The sequence below is a fragment of the Trachurus japonicus genome, chromosome 14 (genome assembly GCF_045865225.1).
Source record: "Trachurus japonicus isolate A0001 chromosome 14, Traja_1.0".
NCBI lineage: Eukaryota > Metazoa > Chordata > Actinopteri > Carangiformes > Carangidae > Trachurus > Trachurus japonicus.
Window position 1 is genome coordinate 15,502,777 of NC_140920.1, and position 19,466 is coordinate 15,522,242.

At 42.0% G+C, this 19,466-nt stretch overlaps 3 protein-coding genes across 3 annotated transcripts; 1 reads left to right on the forward strand and 2 right to left on the reverse strand.

The window, feature by feature from the left end:
* The first annotated feature begins 220 nt into the window (after positions 1 to 220).
* Positions 221 to 6,108, forward strand: cdc23 (CDC23 (cell division cycle 23, yeast, homolog)). Its single transcript, XM_085797957.1, has 16 exons — positions 221 to 337; positions 944 to 1,016; positions 1,653 to 1,790; positions 1,903 to 1,945; positions 2,044 to 2,149; positions 2,356 to 2,488; positions 2,649 to 2,826; positions 2,909 to 3,006; positions 3,265 to 3,346; positions 3,677 to 3,830; positions 3,961 to 4,080; positions 4,189 to 4,264; positions 4,366 to 4,427; positions 4,591 to 4,669; positions 5,657 to 5,776; positions 5,867 to 6,108. The coding sequence occupies exons 1-16, from the start codon at positions 225 to 227 to the stop codon at positions 6,017 to 6,019; spliced, it is 1,728 nt and encodes a 575-aa protein (XP_085654083.1). The 5' UTR covers positions 221 to 224; the 3' UTR covers positions 6,020 to 6,108.
* Positions 6,109 to 6,544: 436 nt separating this feature from the next.
* Positions 6,545 to 14,105, reverse strand: kif20a (kinesin family member 20A). The gene is made up of 19 exons (XM_085797956.1): positions 13,914 to 14,105; positions 13,047 to 13,220; positions 12,651 to 12,776; positions 12,054 to 12,173; positions 11,750 to 11,888; positions 11,468 to 11,643; positions 10,880 to 10,982; positions 10,556 to 10,768; positions 10,341 to 10,452; positions 10,160 to 10,234; positions 9,795 to 9,938; positions 9,532 to 9,700; positions 9,286 to 9,438; positions 8,977 to 9,116; positions 8,636 to 8,738; positions 8,299 to 8,488; positions 8,116 to 8,207; positions 7,884 to 8,021; positions 6,545 to 7,298 (listed from the first exon to the last, which is right to left on the reverse strand). The coding sequence occupies exons 2-19, from the start codon at positions 13,212 to 13,214 to the stop codon at positions 6,897 to 6,899; spliced, it is 2,763 nt and encodes a 920-aa protein (XP_085654082.1). The 5' UTR covers positions 13,215 to 13,220; positions 13,914 to 14,105; the 3' UTR covers positions 6,545 to 6,896.
* A 579-nt stretch (positions 14,106 to 14,684) lies between these two features.
* On the reverse strand, positions 14,685 to 19,301 carry LOC146974514 (cationic amino acid transporter 2). Its single transcript, XM_085797969.1, has 11 exons — positions 18,665 to 19,301; positions 18,341 to 18,496; positions 18,024 to 18,180; positions 17,648 to 17,781; positions 17,301 to 17,523; positions 16,973 to 17,109; positions 16,268 to 16,370; positions 15,515 to 15,648; positions 15,247 to 15,413; positions 14,983 to 15,091; positions 14,685 to 14,872 (listed from the first exon to the last, which is right to left on the reverse strand). Exons 1-11 carry the CDS (start codon positions 19,032 to 19,034, stop codon positions 14,730 to 14,732), a joined length of 1,833 nt encoding a protein of 610 aa, XP_085654095.1. The 5' UTR covers positions 19,035 to 19,301; the 3' UTR covers positions 14,685 to 14,729.
* Between the last annotated feature and the right edge of the window lie 165 nt (positions 19,302 to 19,466).

A 19,466-nucleotide genomic window follows, 5' to 3' on the forward strand; every position in this document is an offset into this window, starting at 1 on the left:
GTATAATATATTAAAAGACATGGATACACGTAGCTGCGACAGAAATGCAGGTTTGTATGCGAAGGTAATGAGAAGTTAGCTTTATGCTGTCCTTAAAAAATATATACTAGCCTACCTGTAACCTTGACGCTTTTATTTTGATAGGACCAGGAAGTGATGTCACCCTCGGTGGGCGGGTCTACCGCTTTGTAACATCCACCAATAACAGAGCTGCTTGATAAAATATGAAAATGGCGGCTCTCTGTAGTGAGTTTGGAGATCTGGTGCAGATCAAGAAACAGCTCATATCTGTGATATCCCTCTGTAAAGAAAGAGGACTGCTACACAGCGCCAAGTGGTGAGACTGACCGTCGCTAATGTGGCACAAGCCGCCTGTCTGTCTGCTTTGTTACCGTGGTAACGAACAGCGAACGTTGCCAGGTTACCCTGTTGTGTTAGCAACGTTAGCAGCAGCGCTGTTGACAAGTGTCGCTTCACCAATTTAGCTAACGCTGCTTGCTGAATAATAACAATTAAAACACCGATTTTTAGCGCCATGTATCAGCTAAGTGCGTCAACAAGTGATTACTGTTGTTTTAAATTCAACAATGTGTTCGCTGTCAGGTGTAAGCAGGGAGTAAAACACTGTGAAATAACGTATAACATTGCTGACTATGTATCACACAGATGTAACTTTACAGAGCTTACCACTCCACATTATTTATTATTTCTAAATCATCACTTGGCTCAACTTCAGCCTGTCATTGATTTTTGTAGATAATCAACCACAAACTGGACGAAAGCTGAGTCAAAAAGAAAGCTATTTAGTGGTGGTGTTTTGTTTAACAGCTGCAAGGAACATGCTGGTGTGGAAACACTAAAACCTTTAATCTAAAAATTAACCTAATAAACCTAATCATAATGTCACAGTTATGTCACGTGCTTTTCTGTGTTTACACCTCAGGGCTTCTGAGTTGGCATTTGCTTTGGCTCCTCTTCCCAAGGATGAATTACCCCCATCAGCTCCTTTTACTGAGGTTAGTGCACTCTCTTGGGAAGAGGACTTTTCTGAGTTGTTTTCATTATATCACTGTGTGTGTGTGTGTGTGTGTTACTTTGCAGAAATATGTATGCTGCAGTTCTTACAAACCAGCTGTAGTCACTTTCATGCTCCACAATTAATTTTGAATTGACCTCTCTATTCAAGCTGTATCATGTGAAATATTTAAACTCAATCACATGGCTGGCAATATCCTAACTGTAGTGTTTGTTATGCACTTTTTCCCAAATCCATCCTTGTCCTCTGCTAATTTCTTTAATCAGATGGATCACAAATATGTACCGTCTTAAAAAACCTGAGTAGCTCCCAAGAACAGCTTAGGCATCAGTCAAGAGGTGGATTCACTGGGGTCATTTTGACATATGAGGGTGTGTCAGCTTGTTTGGGTCAACTGTGTGAATTGTGATAATTGCAAAAAGTTCTGTTGCTTATCTGTCCACCAGATGTCATTTGGACACAGACGTTACTTAGTGTTAGGATCAATACACTGTTGGTTTGATCTTTTTTTATGGGAATTAACAACAGTTTAAAAAGGTAGCCTATCAACTGAACATGTTCAAATGTTTTTCTGGTTTGGATGACTTTTCTTGTCCATTGTTTGTCCAAAACACAGGAAGATGCACAAGACCTGGATGCACTTACACTGGCCAAATCCTACTTTGACCTGAAAGAGTATGACCGCGCTGCTTACTTCCTGAAAGGGTGCTGCAGTCAGAAGGCTTATTTTCTCTATATGTATTCTCGCTATCTGGTAAGAGCCTGCAGATATCTGACATGCCCATATTCTGTAAATGACAAGAATACTTTGAGTTTGATCCTACAACAGGTGAACCACTTTAAAAAGTATTATTCTTTGTCTCCAGTCAGGGGAGAAAAAGAAAGATGACGAGACAGTGGACAGCCTAGGTGAGGACTTGACTGTTTGGAGAATACAGGAGAATACAAATATTTTTGTGACTCTTTAATACTAAACCTGTTTGTGTTTTTTTTGTGTATGGTCCTAGGTCCCCTGGAGAAGGGTCAGGTCCGCAATGAGGCCTTGAGAGAACTGAGGGTTGAGCTCAGTAAGAAGCATAATGCAGGAGAGCTGGACGGCTTCACCCTTTACTTGTAAGAACATTTCCTCTGGTGTGTGCACACTTTCACAGATTATGCAGAAGAGTAGACAGAGGACTCAAACTATACGATGTGTGTGTGTGTGTGTGTGTGTGTGTGTGTGTGTGTGTGTGTGTGTGTGTGTGTGTGTGTGTGTGTGTGTGTGTGTGTGTGTGTGTGTGTGTGTGTGTGTGTGTGTGTGTGTGTGTGTGCGCGCACAGGTATGGGGTGGTGCTACGAAAGCTGGATCTGCTGAAGGAGGCTGTGGATGTGTTTGTTGAGGCGATTCACGCACTTCCTCTTCACTGGGGAGCCTGGCTGGAGCTCAGTAACCTTGTCACCAATATTGAAATGGTAACAAGCTTTGTCTTTACACATTTTAAAATAATTTTTATATTCTGTAGTGTCATTGTCATCTTCACTTTCATGAGCCGAGGAACTCATTGTTTTGAAACTAAACATAGCATTTCAGAGCAAACTTGAGACAATCTTGTCCTCTATGTTTTCTCCTCAGCTGAAGTCACTGTCTCTACCAGACAGCTGGATTAAAGACTTCTTCATGGCCCACATGTACACAGAGCTGCAGATGATCAAAGAAGCGTTGCAGAAATACCAGAATCTCATCGAGGCCGGCTTTTCTAAGAGCACTTACATCATCTCCCAGATTGCCGTGGCCTACCACAACATTAGAGGTTTAACTTCTACCTCCTCAATAAACTTTATGTCCATTAGAAGAATATAGTCTTACAGCTTCGTGATTTTCCTTCATTCCAGATATTGACCAAGCTTTGGCTCTGTTCAACGAGTTGAGGGACCAGGATCCGTATCGCATTGACAACATGGACACATTCTCCAACCTCCTTTATGTTAAGGTGAGTTCACTGCTTGTCATGTGATACCACGGTAGACGCTGACAGTTGTCTTGTTCCCTCAGCTGACGGGGTGACTTGGAGCTTTAAATATCCAGTAGGTGTACGGTGTCAAACACAAGGGCACATTTTCACTTGTCCTTCATTTTACCCTTGAATCATGTCTAGGGTTCACAAATATTCAGCCTTCAATCTATGTGAAATAAGGTTATGATTAAAAGACAGTTTGGTTCTGTGGCTCATGGTAACATGTTTCTACAGAGCATGAAGCCAGAGTTGAGCTACTTGGCCCACAATCTGGTGGAGATCGACAAGTACAGAGTGGAGACGTGTTGTGTCATTGGTAGGTATCAGCTCATCGGATCAAATGCCACTCCTCACTATTCACAAATCATTCACAAAAAATGATCAGAATTAACTTTATACATAAACTGCATCAGAATCTATATAACCTGATGTTTCTCTTTTAAAGTAGTTAAATATTTAGTTACTACAGTACTAAGCTTGTTTTTCTCTGATGTAAATCCACATTTCTTTCAATAGAACAATAAGGCTGCATAAATACAAAATTACTTTTCTTTATTCTTCTTCGTTTTGAGGGCTGTAGCCTTTAATACTGTGAACAAAACCAACTGCTGCAGCAACAAGTGCTAATGATGTGCCTTATTCACAGGTAACTATTACAGCCTGCGCTCTCAGCACGAGAAAGCAGCTCTCTACTTCCAGCGAGCTCTCAAACTGAACCCTCGCTGCCTCGGTGCCTGGACCCTCATGGGCCATGAATACATGGAAATGAAGAACACTTCAGCCGCCATACAGGCCTACAGGTCAGACTGAAGGTGGTGTGTGTCTGGTTGAGGTTTTATTTATCACCAGAGAGTGGAGTTCAGATCAGTTGAATTCATATCAGGAGCATTGTTCCCTCATGTTTTCTGTTGTTGTTTTCTTTTCTATCAGACATGCTATTGAAGTGAACAAGCGGGACTACCGAGCCTGGTACGGCTTAGGTCAGACGTATGAGATCCTCAAGATGCCTTTTTACTGTTTGTACTATTACCGAAAGGCTCACCAGCTCAGGTACGGATTTTATAAGTGTTTCCCTTAATCAAAGTATTTTCTGAAAAAAACAATCATAAACCGTAACAGGCACTGTTTGCTTTGACATGAGATGTTTTTCTGTTGTAGACCTAATGACTCGCGCATGTTGGTCGCACTGGGTGAAAGCTACGAAAAACTGTCACAGCAAGTGGAAGCCAAGAAGGTCTGAATTTTACAAGTCTCCTGGTTTGTGTAACAACATCCACCAAGGTCTCTTTATTGTTTTGATTCAGACCATGACACACTTTCTTGTCTTTTATCTAGTGCTACTGGAGGGCATACTCTGTTGGAGATGTGGAGAAAATGGCTCTACTCAAACTGGCAAAGTAATTGTCTTTTTGTGGTTTAAAAACATAGCATTGATCACATTTTAGTTTCAAGTTTAAGAACCAAATGAAGATCTGATCTGCAGCTTCTTGCATCGTCTTATTTGTGCGAGCGACACAGAAAAAGGTGTAAGATGTGAATTCTGCTTGTTTGTTTGTTTAGACTCCATGAACAGCTGAACGAGTCTGATGATGCTGCGCAGTGTTACATGCTTTACATCCAGGACATTTTCTCCTGTGGGGTAAGAATCTCAAGCTCCATGAATACATGTGACAATTTAAACACTGAGATATTTGAGACAACATTTGTTTTCTAACTTCTGGGTGAATGTTGGAGAAGGTTTTTTTTGTCCTCTTTGAACAGGACAGTTTCTCTGTGCACAAAGTCAGGTCTATTTTAAAAAAGAAGAAGAAAAAAAAGGTTTTATTGTGGGTGGAAGAAGTTGACTCACTTGTACAGAACATCTAATCATCTCATCTATAGCCTGAGGGACAAATTAACTCTGAACTCATCCAACTTGACTAATGCTCTTACTGCTCATAGCAGTGACTCCCAGACTGTGGGCAGCGCCCCCTGGTGGGTAATAAAACTACTGCAGGTTGGCTGTGAGGAGCTCATTTACAATAAATACAGGGTTCCCAGTGTCCTGGGAAACCTGGAAACCTGGAAAATGATTGACCAATTTTCCAGTTATGGAAAACACATGGAAAATGAGAAAAAAGTTGGGTGAACATGTTTTTGAGTTGTTCTATGATGTCATAATTTCTAAGCATGTAAGAGATTATTTCATAGATAAGTTAGAGCCATAGCCATGCACATCTTTAAATCAGACTTCTGGAGGTGAGAGAGGAACAAACATAGAAACAATCCTTGTAAATGTAAAAAAAAAAAAAAAAAAAAAAAGAGCACAGCAAAGAACACTTCTCCAAAGCATGAATGGGACGGGGGATGTATTGGTATATGGTGTAATAACATCTTTGTCAGACTGTAGCAGCTCAAAGTGTCCTGGAAAAGTTCTGGAAAATTATTTCAAGAAAAGAGTGGGAACCCTGAAATAGCCTACATAAAGTTTTTTATCTACATAGAGTTCAGATTTATAACAAGTTTGGTCATGGCATTCATGAGTCTGGGAACAGCAGATTAATGTCTGTGGTTTTGGAATGAGATGGTTAACAATCAAAAATATATTCATTTGTCCACATACTATGATGAAATCTGGTCATTACAGGAACAGCTGGAGCACGCTGAGGTGAGCACAGCCCTCAGGTACCTGGGTCAGTACTATTTCAAGAACAAGTGCTACGACGAGGCGTCCCTCTGTGCTCAGCGCTGCTGTGACTACAACGATGTAAGTGTGACCGTTTAATCTGAGTTCCCTGTTGTTAAAGTACAACCAGTAACTAGTACAACTAACAGTGTTGGTGGTCTTTGTCTTTAGGCCCGTGAAGAGGGGAAGGCTCTGCTGAGGCAGATCTCACAGGTCAGAGATCAGATTGACACGTCGTCGGCCGATCTGTTCGCTCAGCTCTCGAACAACAACACACCAGTCAGGAGGGTTTCTCCTCTGAACCTCATCTCCTTCACTCCCTGACGTTCAACGGCCATGAAATGGACAATTTGTGTATTCTGAGACATGAAACTTGTTGGAGGTTTGATAGACATTAAAATCACGTTTGTTTGTAAAATTTGTAATTCTCATCTTTTGTCCAGGATAAGGTAAGATTTTTACTGCAAATATAAACAAAACGATTTTAATAAATGCAGGTTATTATAGCCTGATTTCATACTTTTAAAAGACAGATTTAAATACAGATGCTGTGTTTATCATTTATTGCTTGGTTAATGCAAAAAGCACAACTGAAAAGGATCCTTCATAGCACAGACAGCGAGTACAAACAGGAGACGCTTTGAACTATTTACACAGACAGACACAACATATAGAAGGAAAGCACATGAACAAGGCACAGTCCCTGCCATAACAATGCCATATATAGTTGAAATAAAGCAAACCACATATGATAAGATTGTTTGTATTTTGTACAGGACATAAAGGATGTAGTGATTTAAATGCAGACATACTATTAAAAGTTAAAAAAAAGAAAACAATTTAAAAATGTTTAAAAATAAGCATCTTTTCTTGTTTTATTGTGTAAAACAACAACAAAGGCATGTTGAGGTGTTGCAGAAAATGTTAATTACACACACATGCATCAATACCATGCCCATAAATATAACTCTGAGAAACTTAAATAACTCAAGAGCACCTAACTGACCTTAGTAGTATAAAGCACACTCATTTAAGCATTAACTGTTTAACTGGCATGAACACTATAACTGTATTATTTGGCATTACAGCACTGCAAACAGTGAGCGTATAAAAAAAACAGTATAAAATACTATAAAGTTACCAGCGAGTGTGACTTCTGTTTTTGCATAATATCTGGATAGAGACAGAGTCCATGTGAAGCTCAGTACTTCCCCCTGAGAGTGCGCGGGGTGGGGGCCGGGCTGCGAGGTGGAGACTGCTGACGAGACCTCAGGATCCGTGTGTAGGGGGTAACGTTCGCCTCCTCGACAGCCCGAGTGTTGTGTTTACGTGTCGGAGTACGTGTTGGGAAGAGAGACTGGAAAAACTGCCGCTTCTGTGGAGGGCGGTTTTCTGCATCGCCCGTCGTGGTGGTGGCGGCAGCGGCCCCGGCCCCGCAGCCCCTCCTCTTACAGGAATCTGGTTCAGTGGAGGTGGGGGCAAAAAAGCCAGAGGGGGGCAGCTGGGGCCGGACGGCCTGCATCTCAGCCAGCGTCTCCCCCTTCCGCCTCAAGTCGGCTTTGACCAGCATCAGGCTGGTGAGAAGCTCCGCTAGGATCTGGTCCTGAGAAGAAGTCAGTGAACAGGGTTAGACCAGACCAGAGAGGGGGAGGTGGAGGTGGAGGACCGGGGGGGAGAGACAGAGTGAAGCAAAATGCAGCTCTTGAACGTGCTTCAGCACAAAACACCAGGTGCAGATGTTAGAAACCAAGATTTAGTTTAAAAGCTGGTTGTGCATCAAGATTGTTAGTGAAGTGTTGAGAGGGAGAAAAACAAAGAATTTTAAATTGAGATTCAGACTTTAGACAGATGCTGCTTTAAAATGATGATAATGAAGTTATATTTATGCAACTGAGAAAAATAAACCTTTATTGGTTAAATTACATTTCAAGCTGCGGCATTTAAAATAAACTGATGAAAACGATCATCCACAAAATAAATAGTTTGTTAATCAAGTTTTACAGTTGCATTATCCAAGTTAACGAGCGCCTAACTTTTCCCTCATCACATTTATTGTTTGTTAATTTATAACCGTTCTGTCTTATTGACTGTTTGTTGGTTCCTGCTCCCAGGACACAGAAGATAAAGCTCCTCACATGATGATCTATGTCTATAAAACGATTATATTGTGTTAAATGTGTGGTTGTACCTGTTTGGCCAGTGTGTCATCTGCAGCGTTTAACGCCTGCCGCAGTCGCTCCCCTCCTGTGTTGCGACAGCACGCCCGTTCTCCGGACTGCAGGTCGACGCCCAGTCTCTGCAGGTCCAGACGCAGCTGACGCAGGTTCTGTTCAGAGAGAGTCAGAGCTTCAGTCTCTCTGAGGATGGAGACTCACATGCAGAAAAATAAAACGGTTTGTCATGGTGCAGCAGCAACTGACCCGTTGACCCTCCTCAAGTTTGCGATCAGCTGCAGCGGTGACGGCGCTCGATGAGCCCGGTACTTCCAGCTGCATCCTGAGCTTCGTCAGCTCTGCACAGACAACAGAACCAGACAGTCAGATACCAGCACCGGTATGTTATCATGAACACGTCATCAGAGCAGTTTTTCCGTCTTAACGCACCTTGTGTTTTGGTGAGGAGCTCGGCGCGGCACTGGTCAAGCTCAGCATGTAGTTTACCGGCATCCGTCTGAGCAGTGAGACGCTCAGAGCGTCGAGGGGCGTCTCCCTGTGGCACCAACACGGAGGTCGATTGAGCTTCTTTGTTTTTTTCAAGAGCAGCAGACAGAGCCTCAATCTCCTGGTCGCGCTCCTGAGAGGAATGAAGGAAATAGATCAGTGAAACACACATGGATACTCTAAGATGACACTGTGGACGCTAACTGCATTTGGAAAATATTGTAGATATTACAGACGATGTGAAAACGATGCAAACTTGAGGCTGATCATGAACGCCCACCTTCAGCTCCTGGCTGTAAAATATCTTCAGATGTTTCTGCAGGTTGGTTATCTTGTCCTCGTATCTCTCTTCGATCAGAGCCCGCTCTGCCTCCAAGGTCTCACTGTGAGGTTGAAAACATCACGGCTTAGCAGTTTACATACTGACCTCAAACTTCAACATCTTTTGTCATTAAAGATTTAATGATCTTCCAATTCCACGTTCTTCTCTAATTATTTTACTAAAGCTGAAATCAACTTCTTTCAAGAAAGAATTGCTGGTTCCACATTGAAAACATTGTTAGAAAGGATTCTAACACACGTCCTCAATACAACAAAGTACACACACACACACACACACACCTGAAGCCTTCTTGCATCCCATTGATGACCTCCATCATCTCAGAAACCACCTGCTCTCTCACGTTGGCTTCAAGAGCCTCTTTCTCCTCCCGCTGACGCTGCACCTCTCTCTTCAGGACATCGATGGCCTGCAGCAGAGCCTACAGGACACGCAGTCATCATCAAGATGTTCATCTCATACGCACTAAAACATTCTTGTTGAAAACCCTCCGGCAACAGTTTATCATTGTTTTACAGATGAATATGTTCTGCCAAATAATGAAAAAGTGGTTGTGCAGATAAAAACTGTTAATTTGTAGAAAACGTTACATCAGTGTTCAACATGGTGATATCTCCGTCTTCGGTGTCACTCTCGTCCTCGTCCTCCTCCAGCACCGTGCTGTCGTTACCGGTTCCTGGCGGCTCACGCAGCAGGGACAGGATGTAGGCCACCCTGGTCTTTGTGGACGGGCCATGGACGAGCTGAAATAGTGAGAGGGATATTTTTACTTGGTCTCATCCCTGAAATCGATCACTGCCTGTCACTGAAGTCCAATGTACAGCAGCGTTTCTTACTTGGGTGGCAATGGCAGAGAATTTGAGGGCTTGCAGGGTCTCGTCATAGATGGAGGCACATGGGTTGATGTTGACGACCATGCAGGAGGTTCCTCGGCCGCAGAAGAAACCCTGCAGCACCCGGGTCAGTTTGCTGTCCCTGAAGGGAACCACCTGGGGGGCCCTTGATCTGTGGAGACATGAGAAAGAAATATGTTATAATCCAAATAACTGTAACCAGTCAGATCCGTCTCTTGGCCTCTTGCCTTCATTCAGACACGTACTTGTTGTTCTGGTTTTGTCTCAGAGCAGCGATGCAGCGGCCCAGTGTCAAGAGGGACGTGTTGATGTTGCTGGCCTCCTTCATCCGTTCACCATTACGCTGCTCTTTACAGCGCTCAGACCCGGCCAGATCACACACAGTCAGTCTGAGGAAAGAGATACACCTTACTTTTAAAAACTCCACATATACCAAAATCAATGACGAAGTCCATGAATATCACACTTCTGTCAGTGCCTCAATTTAATAATTCCTAATATACTTTATCAAACATTCAATATGACACAGCCTTGAACAAGCAAGAAAATTGTGAATTAAAAGAAAATAATTGATCGCTTATGTCAGGTGGGAGAACATTAGATGACGTACTCGCTGATGTGCATGGTCTGGCTGGACTCTGCCTCTGGGCGGACGTGCAGGACACGGATGGAGAAGATGCTGTGGCTGTGTAGGTGATAAATTTAAGAGATGATCAGATCACGATGGTCCGTTTGGTTGAAGAGATCAAGACACGTTTTCAAAGGGTACACGACGTGGAACGCTCTCCTACCTGCGGCTGGAGTTCTGGTTGAGATGAGTGCTGGCGAAGCTCTGGTTACGACGTCCGGCCCTCAGGACCCTCCACGCTTCCTCGGCACTGCGGACCTGGATCCAGCTCAGATCTGACGTAGCACGAGGTGGAGGAGAAACAAAATGTGTTTTATTATGTTCATTTCAAGTAGCGCTTAAACTATTTCAAATGTAGAATTTACTCCTGTGAACAACCTTTCACGTAGGGGTTGCCCAGCTTGTCGTCACTGAGCCGCAGCGTGACTCTCTTCCTCGGCTGCAGCGAGGGAGAAGCATCCAGCAGATCGTACAGGAACTCGTTGTAGATCTCATAGAAGGACACCCAGATGGAGAACTGCACCCCCTCCTCCAGGTTGTCCTCTCCACTGTGTGACAGGCTGTCCGGCTCCAGACAAACGCTGTCTGTGTCTGGAGAGACAGAGAAAGTCGGGATCAACATTCAATTACTGAACTGTGATATGAATTTTAATAAAAGCCTATTTTGACAATGCCCAGCTCGACATCGGCGGTCACCCTCACCTTCCAGCTGGCTGGCGATGTTACTTGTAGTAGAGGAGAGTCCTCCGATGCCGCTGTCCCAGGTCGAAGTGGTGCCACCACGACGAGATGTCAAATTCTCGTCCTGTAACACAAACAAGGTCTCATGAGATGGCAGCAGCTTAAACTGTTTTCCACACTGTTTGATGTCCAAATTGTTTCTTTAAAAGATGCTTGAGAGTTTTGTTTTTTTAATTTAATTTTAAGATTTCAGAAGTTGACGGGACAAATAATTGCAGATTAGACACAGACACCTCTCTCTCATCTAAAACACTCTCCATACTGGACTGATACAAAGGTTCAGCTCAGTCAGTTTCAGATGGATTAAAAAAAACAAAAAAAAAACATAATCAAAGCTATGCTCACTATTGCTGAGGTTTTATGAGAGAATCTGTATCATTTTCTAAGTTCAGTTGAAAGTATAAAAAAACAAAAACAAAGCAGAAATATAACAAAAGAAATCATTATGTGTATATACACTTGGCAAGATGCCACAGACACAGTCTGGGACACATTGGAACAAGGAAACAGCATTTTTCATCTCATAATAAAAGAGTTTCTTCTGTTTACCTCTTTGAGCAGAGAGTTTCTGCGGATTTCCTCCACTCTGACCTCATTGGGTTCAAGCTGTCTCACATCCTGATACATGACAGGCTTCAGGTCCATGGCACCGTAGAGACGACCCTGCAGCTTCCTGAACAGAGACGCCAAAGCTCGGGGCAGGAGTCCTGCCTGGTGACCAGTGCCTGGAAGTCAAAGCAAAAAACAAGCTCATTTCATTAACAACAAACAACAAAATCAAACCTTAGCTTTATATAATGATGTGTTATTGGCGTAAGAATGAAATCTTACCCTGAATGGTGTACGTCTTTCCAGAGTTGGTGACACCATAAGTGTAGAGGAGCCGGTTTTCTCCATGAAGAACGTCTTTCACCATCTTTTTCATTGTGGACTCATAAAATTGCTGCTGTGTGGTCTCTGGCCCAAGGATCTATGAAAGACAGGTCATGAAAATGTAAATGCTATTCACACACATCAGCCTATTTACCATCAATATTTTCAGCCATATTAAAAAAAAGAAGAAGACAGGATCCAATATGATTTCAGGTTGAAATCTAATTGTATATACATTATTTAGAGACAAGCAGAAGTGTACCTTGGAGAAACTGAACTTGTGCATGCTCTGGGTGATGCCTCTCTCCGCAGTCCTCATGTTCTGAGAGTCCTTCGGTGCTTTGAGCAGCAGAGTCTCTTCATCTTGAACAGCCACACAACCCTGACAGAGGAGTGAGGAACGAGTCAACTAGTGTTGTGACGTTCACGAACGAACCGATTCTATTGAACGGCTCGTTAACATGAACGATGGGAACCGAGTCACAGCTGGGAACCGTTCTTTTTTTTTTTAAACATCTCTGTGTGTTCATAACAGTCAATTGAAGCTGCTCCATTGGCTACGTACGTAGCGTGCAAACTCAGATATAAGTGGGATATCTAATTTTGTATTATTTTGTTCCAAATCTCACCCCATTATTTCCAAGATAAAATGAGTTACCACCAGGCTGGCTTCTTAAAACTTAATAAATATTTAAAAAATCTGTCAAATGAGCCAGTTTTTTGAACGGCTCTTTGAAAGGAACGGCTCACCAAGATCCGGCTCCCCTCAAAGAGCCATAAATCCCATCTCTAGAGTCAACACAGCTGCTACTAAAAAAGAAAGAACAATGACATCTGATCCTGCAGTCAAAGGTCTTACCTGTTCTTCTCCTTTCTCTCTCTCCATCTCAGTGAGTGGACGGATGCGCAGATACACCTTCACCTTCTCAGTGTTTCCGTCATCACCACTTCCTTGTCTCACCAATCCAGGTTTTGTTGATAGTTTCTAAGCACACAGATTCAAAGCGGTTCAGTGGCTTGACTTTCAGTATCATGTTAATGTGTTCATACTAGCCAGGTGGAAGAAAACAGCAAGACACTGTAAAAATCTTAGGGTCAAAACATCCAAACACCGGAGCTTTGCAAATGTTGACTGAATGTTTTGTTACATCAGAATATACACAGTGTGTATATAAGCCTCATACGTTTACATTGGAGCTTTCATTCGATACACTACAGAGACATTATCACTAAGCATACACCTGTCAGCTCTCACCGGTCCTGTAAGGAAAGGCCGTGGGTCCAGTCCTGGAGAAATGACAGAGATCTCAGGGAGACCTGGTCTGCTCAGGCCTCCGTGCTCTGCTGCTGTAGACTCAAACACAGCCATTTCCTCTTCCTCGTCTGAGGGGCATCCACATGGAGAGGACAGAGACAGCGCCATGGTTACCTGTCGCAAAGGGACAATGTTATTTAATATGACAACATCAAAGGATCTGTGAGCAATCAAAAGCCAATTTGTGATTAGGATACAATGTGAGGAAAATAGTACTTAAAGACTATATAGGCAGCACCTCCTATAGGAGACTATGGGAGGAGGGGATTAGCACAGATCAGGGTGTGTCAAACTGAATGAAGCCCTCTTTGACCTTTAGAGCCAAACAAAACACCTGATGGAGCAGTCAAACAGGAAACTATGAAACAAGCCATCACCTGTCCAGACAGGTTTAACCCCAGTGCAAAATTAATCACATTATTGAAACCTATCAATCATTGATAGTTAAAATGGGATAAATATACGCTGCACATTATGCAGGACACTGCACGTGTTAGAAACAACGACAACTGTAACACATGCAGGTTTATTGAGACTGTTTGTCCTGCAGCTACTTTGAACATGATAAATAAAATAGTGAATGCACACGATACAACACGAGGCAAGAGCGTGAACACATGAAATTAAAAGTTGTATATAAACGTACATGAGTGGCTGTAACGTTATTATTTCACCAAAACTAACATAAACTGGATTACAGAAACATTTCTATAACTGTGTTAGAACCGCATTTTCACTGCGACATGCATCTTTATTGTTGTTTAGCCTGAAGCGACCAACCTGAAAGCGAAGGTAAATCAAACTTACCTCGAAGGTTTCGAAGTTTCCGGTGAAAAAAAATCCTTTTAAAGTTCTTCAGTTGTTGATAAAAATCTCCAAAACTCAAGAACTCGACCTAAACTCGAGTCCCCGGGTTGAAACTGGACCAAACGCAGCTACCTGGATCTAACGTAAGTACCTCTCTCAGCTGAGCTGCTTCTCCAGGCTGCGTTTGGTTTTTTGAACGATGCCCTCCGCTGCAGGGCAGGTCTCTGATTGGCTGAAGCGCGCTGCCGTCTGCGCTCTGATTGGCTGACACCGCCTCACAGGGTGCGCTGTGTAAACTGTCCCTGCTTAAACTAGGACGCCTTTCGTAAGTTCCTATCACATGTTTTGAATAAAAGTGGTTGCACCTTTTAAAAATACAGTACGTGGGCAGTAGGTCTGGGTCGATAACGTTGACTGGATTTAAAACACGAATAATACAATTAAGAACTGAAGAGGGCGAAACGGTTTTTATTTTGTGTCGAGGGTAAAAAAAAAGAAAAGAAAAAAGGGGAACAGGAAAGAGGGTGGAGATTTTCTTACCCAAAATGTTCAATGTCATGTTTATTTCAAATGCATATCAAAGAAGTATTATAATGGATCATAGGATAATAAAAAGTCATACAAATACAGCACTAGGTCACATTGGATTTTACAAGAAATCCCTGCAACTATCAATTTGGTAGTAGGCTATATGAGAAACTGCTAATTTGCATAAATGTGTAATAACTATGAACCTGGTCACCTTTATTGAATTGAAAGCATTTTGCTGTGTGTCCACTGCATGTTTTCATTAGTCCATCAATCAGGTCACGTTGTTTAACCATTGTAATCCTGCCCAGGTTCAATGTTTTGCACTATATTAGTGGTGATGCTGTGGATGCTGACTCGGTTCTGTAAATTTTGAAGCCTTTGTTTCTGCACACTGTGCTTAACACCATAGCAAAAGTAGATGATTAATCCTGTAGAGAGAAAAAGGAAAATCAGCTCTGGTTACACTCCCATTGTTTGATATTGTGGCACATTTTGTTTAAATCTAAGTGTGTATTTTGTATGTATATTGCTCACATACCTACTGCCATCCACACTGCATAGCGAATCCATGTGTCTGATCCAAGTTGAACCATAAGATAGACATTCACAAAGGTGCTGAAAGCAGGAAGCAATGGCACCAAAGGAACCTGTTCATATACAAAAAAAAAGCAAAGAAAAATAACCCAGTATCCCTATTTGGCACTTCACATTTGCAGGGAATATATTAAATGGCACCAGTTTGCCATTTCACTTTATACCTTCAGGGCTGACATATAAGATATGTAAGATAAATGAGTTATACCATGAAAGCAGCTTCCATTGTAGATTGTGGTTGTCTCCAGATGATCAGGACACTGAGGACCAGAATCAGTACAATCACAGAGACGCACAGTAAACTCCACCACTCGAGGGCCTGCAGGGACTCTACAGCTCCAGATAGGAGGAGGCTCAGGATGACAGCCAAAAAGACTGAGGAGAACAAAGTAAGTTCCACAGCTTATTAATCAGCTCTATTCAGTGTGCAGAATCTAATACAATAGTTGAGAGTGATGTTGAAAAAAATCCCTTACTAATTAAAATGGTGAAAACAGACACATTTTTTGATGTCCGTGCGGTGGCCTCTGAAGGAGGATACAATACTCCACTGACTGTGAAGGGCTCTGGTTTGCTGCAGCTTGAATCCTCACTGAGGTTTGCTTGGTATCTGGAAAAGTGAGATATAAATGTACCCTGTATATAGCATATTGACATAACAATGACTTCAACAGGGGGTTTTAATCTTGTTCCTCGGTTATTTCCCGGTTGTAATGTAATGTAATGTTCCCAACACCCACCTGGCCAGTGTCGTCTTATCTAATAACCTTTTGTAATTATCAGCCACTGAGGGCAGGTAATGAAATAAACAGCTTGCTGCACAATATCAGCAAACTGTTATGGTGACAGTTCATTGAACTACAGTGTACAATTACTAATACAGTCTGATAATAACACAGAGAAATGTCAATGGTGTTGGACCACCATTTATCTATTTTTCTCATATTAAACACACTGGCATTTTAATTTTACAGCACTTAGTTACTTTATAGGATTATAATTACAATCTGTATTAATACTCAACTGTAAACCTGTTACAAAGTGAGGAACATCTTTTAGAGTTTCTAGTGTCACAGTTTCACCTACAGATGCCACAGAGCCCTATTCACATCATAGAGCAACATACTGTATCGCAAAACAAGAGCTCTATCACTAACATTCATAGCAAATATCAAGATTACTGTGACAATTGTATTACTATAAAAACTTGATGATGTCTCATACTGTACCTTAAAATGAGGATACATATGGCAACAAGTGTGTAAGCAAAGAGGGTTCCTATCGACATCATGTCAACCAGCGCCTTCAGGTCAAACAGTAATGTCATGATAGCTGAAAAGACACAAATACAGTAAGTTGTATTAACTCAAATCATGTCATCTTATACTCATCCCAATGAATGATATTTAAACCACAACTTCAACCGAGAGTTTGTCCAAAATCCCTAATTGGAAATTTAATTCTCAGAATTAATGTAAAGAAGGACATACATATACAGTTATACAGTGATTTACATTTATTATTTTGCACCTATAACTGGAGAATATACTGTGTTTGCTGCTGCTGTTGGTTTTGGACGTGGCTAACACACAAAGACAGGGATTACAGAGACACTGCATTTACAGTCAGTGACTGACTGTAAGGTGTTTGAAGTCATGAGTTCACACATAGTGTTTGTTCTTCTTTACTCAGCCTTGTACTGTAAAGCCTGAAATGGAAAAATGTCCCGTTTGCCAAATATTGTCTCTCAACTAAACACACACATTTAGACGTTTAGAATCAGTGTAGTGTCAGTGAGCGATTCAGCAGTGAACATGAGGATGAACACCCAAGGTCAAAACAGGAAGAGATTTATATAACAAAACAAATTGGGGAGTAAGTCAAATTTCCACAAAAATATGGAGAAATGTAAAGACTTGTGTTGGAGATTTTACCTGCTACAACCCCTGAAGCCAGAGTCGCTATGACAGGACTTTGTCTGTCACTCATTTTACTGAGAGGCCTGAAGAGAAGGCCGTCCCTGGCCATGGCAAAGAGGACACGAGGCATCGGGAACATTGATCCTAGGAGGCTGCGGGAAAGAAACTCAAATAAATTAATAAATGCAGCAACAACAAATGGGTTGTTTGTCCCAAATCTTCTTGACCTCTATGTAATGGAAAGTTTTTGCTGATCTGAACAAACCCAGAGTGAAATAAAAGATGATTTGACTGGTGGAATAGAGTGGGATTTGTACTGTATGTTACACACTGTGTTTCTTACCTTGTTGACAAAGCACAGAGGGATCCCACAGCCACTACATACTTTGCAGGGCCCCAACCGATGTATGTAAAGGCCACAGGCAGTGGGCTGTGAACGCTGAGCAAATAGTACGGCATCATAAGAGTCAGGGCGGCAGAGACACCAAAATAAGCCAAGAAGCAGATGAGAAGCGACGCCACAATGCCAAGTGGGATCGACTTCTGAGGGTTTTGAACTTCTTCTCCTAAAGAAAAAAAAAACACATTCTAAGTTACTTTAATTTATACAATACTACTGTATAGCCTACTCTGCCATTACAGTGTATTGCAAATTCAATTTACTGCTTTTATGGACCTCCTTTAAATCACCTGTTGTAGCAATGCAGTCAAATCCAACAAAGGCGTAGAAGCAGGTGGCTGCTCCTGCTAATGTTCCCTCAAAGCCAAAAGGGAAAAATCCTCCACTGCCATATCTGGTGGTGTCATTCAGCAAAGTCTGGTTTCTTCAAAGAGAGTACACTTTGATACTTCGTCATTCAATAATAATCAACAAGTTGGCTGATGATAATACTTAGAGCTCATATTTATCCAGGAAAGTGACTTGAATATTTCTAATCACGGAAAATACATTTTACTAAACACAGTGCTTCAAAAAGCTTCAACAACAGTACTGAGTCAGTTCTTGGTTTGGCTTCTGATATTGGGGAAGGTTGTTTTTTTTGTTTTTTTTAATAATGAAACATACTCATATCCACTCAGGAGAGAATCTTCACTGATGTACCAGTTGTTGGTGTCGCCCTTTATGAAGCCAGAGAGAATAACAAACAGCAACACCAGGATGTTCACTGCTGTAAAAACCTTATTTACAATGGCAGACTCCTTCACACCAAATGCAAGAATCCCTAGAGACACACACACACACAAAAATATATGAACTTCAATGTGACCTTGAATATATTGTGCAAAAATACATCAAAAATGTATCTAAGCTAACTGTCATGTCCACATTTTTTCCCCTCAATTTTACACACAAATTACAACACAGTTAGATCCTAAACTAACCTGCCAAGAGCATAATGAGACCAGCTGCAAAGAAGTCTGGGTAGGGAGCTAATCCAGGTAAATCCATGGCAGCCTGTTTGCCCAGAGAGTTGGTGATGACATTTCCAATCAGGTCGTCGAATGTCCCACTCCACGCTCTGGCTACACTCGATGTCCCTTAAAAACAGAGGAGATCCTGGATGTTCATAAATCTTTCTTCTTTTCCTCTCCGTCTTTATTTTAGACTGGAGACTCATAGGACGTATTCACTTAAAAGATTCTTCAAAGATGACCATTAAAACCATTAAATTAGTACAAACATATTTGGAGAAATATTATCATCACCTATGACATAAGACAGCAGCAGGTTCCAGCCCGTGATAAAAGCCCATATCTCTCCCACAGTCACGTAGCTGTAGAGATAGGCCGAGCCGGTCTTGGGAACACGGGCTCCAAATTCAGCATAACACAGTCCTGCAAAGACGGAGGCAACTGCTGCTATCAGGAAGGAGATTATGATACTCGGCCCAGCCACGGCTCTGGCCACCTCTCCCGACAGCACGTACACACCGGCCCCCAGTGTGCTGCCGACCCCGAGGGCCACCAGGTCGAGGGTGGTGAGGCACCGCCGAAAGTTTGACACCTCTCCCTCAGGCTCTAGAGGTTTCCTACGAGACAGACTCTGCAGGAACATCAGGATCTTTGCACCAGACATCCTATTGATCGAGACAGTTTGTGTTCAGTATTAGGGTTTCTCAAAATAAAGCAGAGTCAACAGACAAACCAGACAAAGTCCCAGTAGTCAGCCTGTGATATTAAATGAAAGCAGTCCACATTATTTCATAAGAGACTCAACAAACAACTTTCAAAACTTTTTCTGTTCAGGAAAAACCTTTGTTTGGAAAATGTAATTACTTTAAAATCAATTGCTACTATTGATAACTTTAGACACAAAATCTTTTATGGATAAAACTACATTGTAGACTGTTTCTGTAGAACTGCTTTGCTGGGATTTGACTTGAAGTTTATTTCCAAATATGTATTGATATTAGCAAAGGTCCTTTTCACACCATGCACATATGATTTTTACAGTTTGTGGTATAAAATTGATGCAGTTGCTGGCAGTTTTTGAGCCTCGAGGTCACTG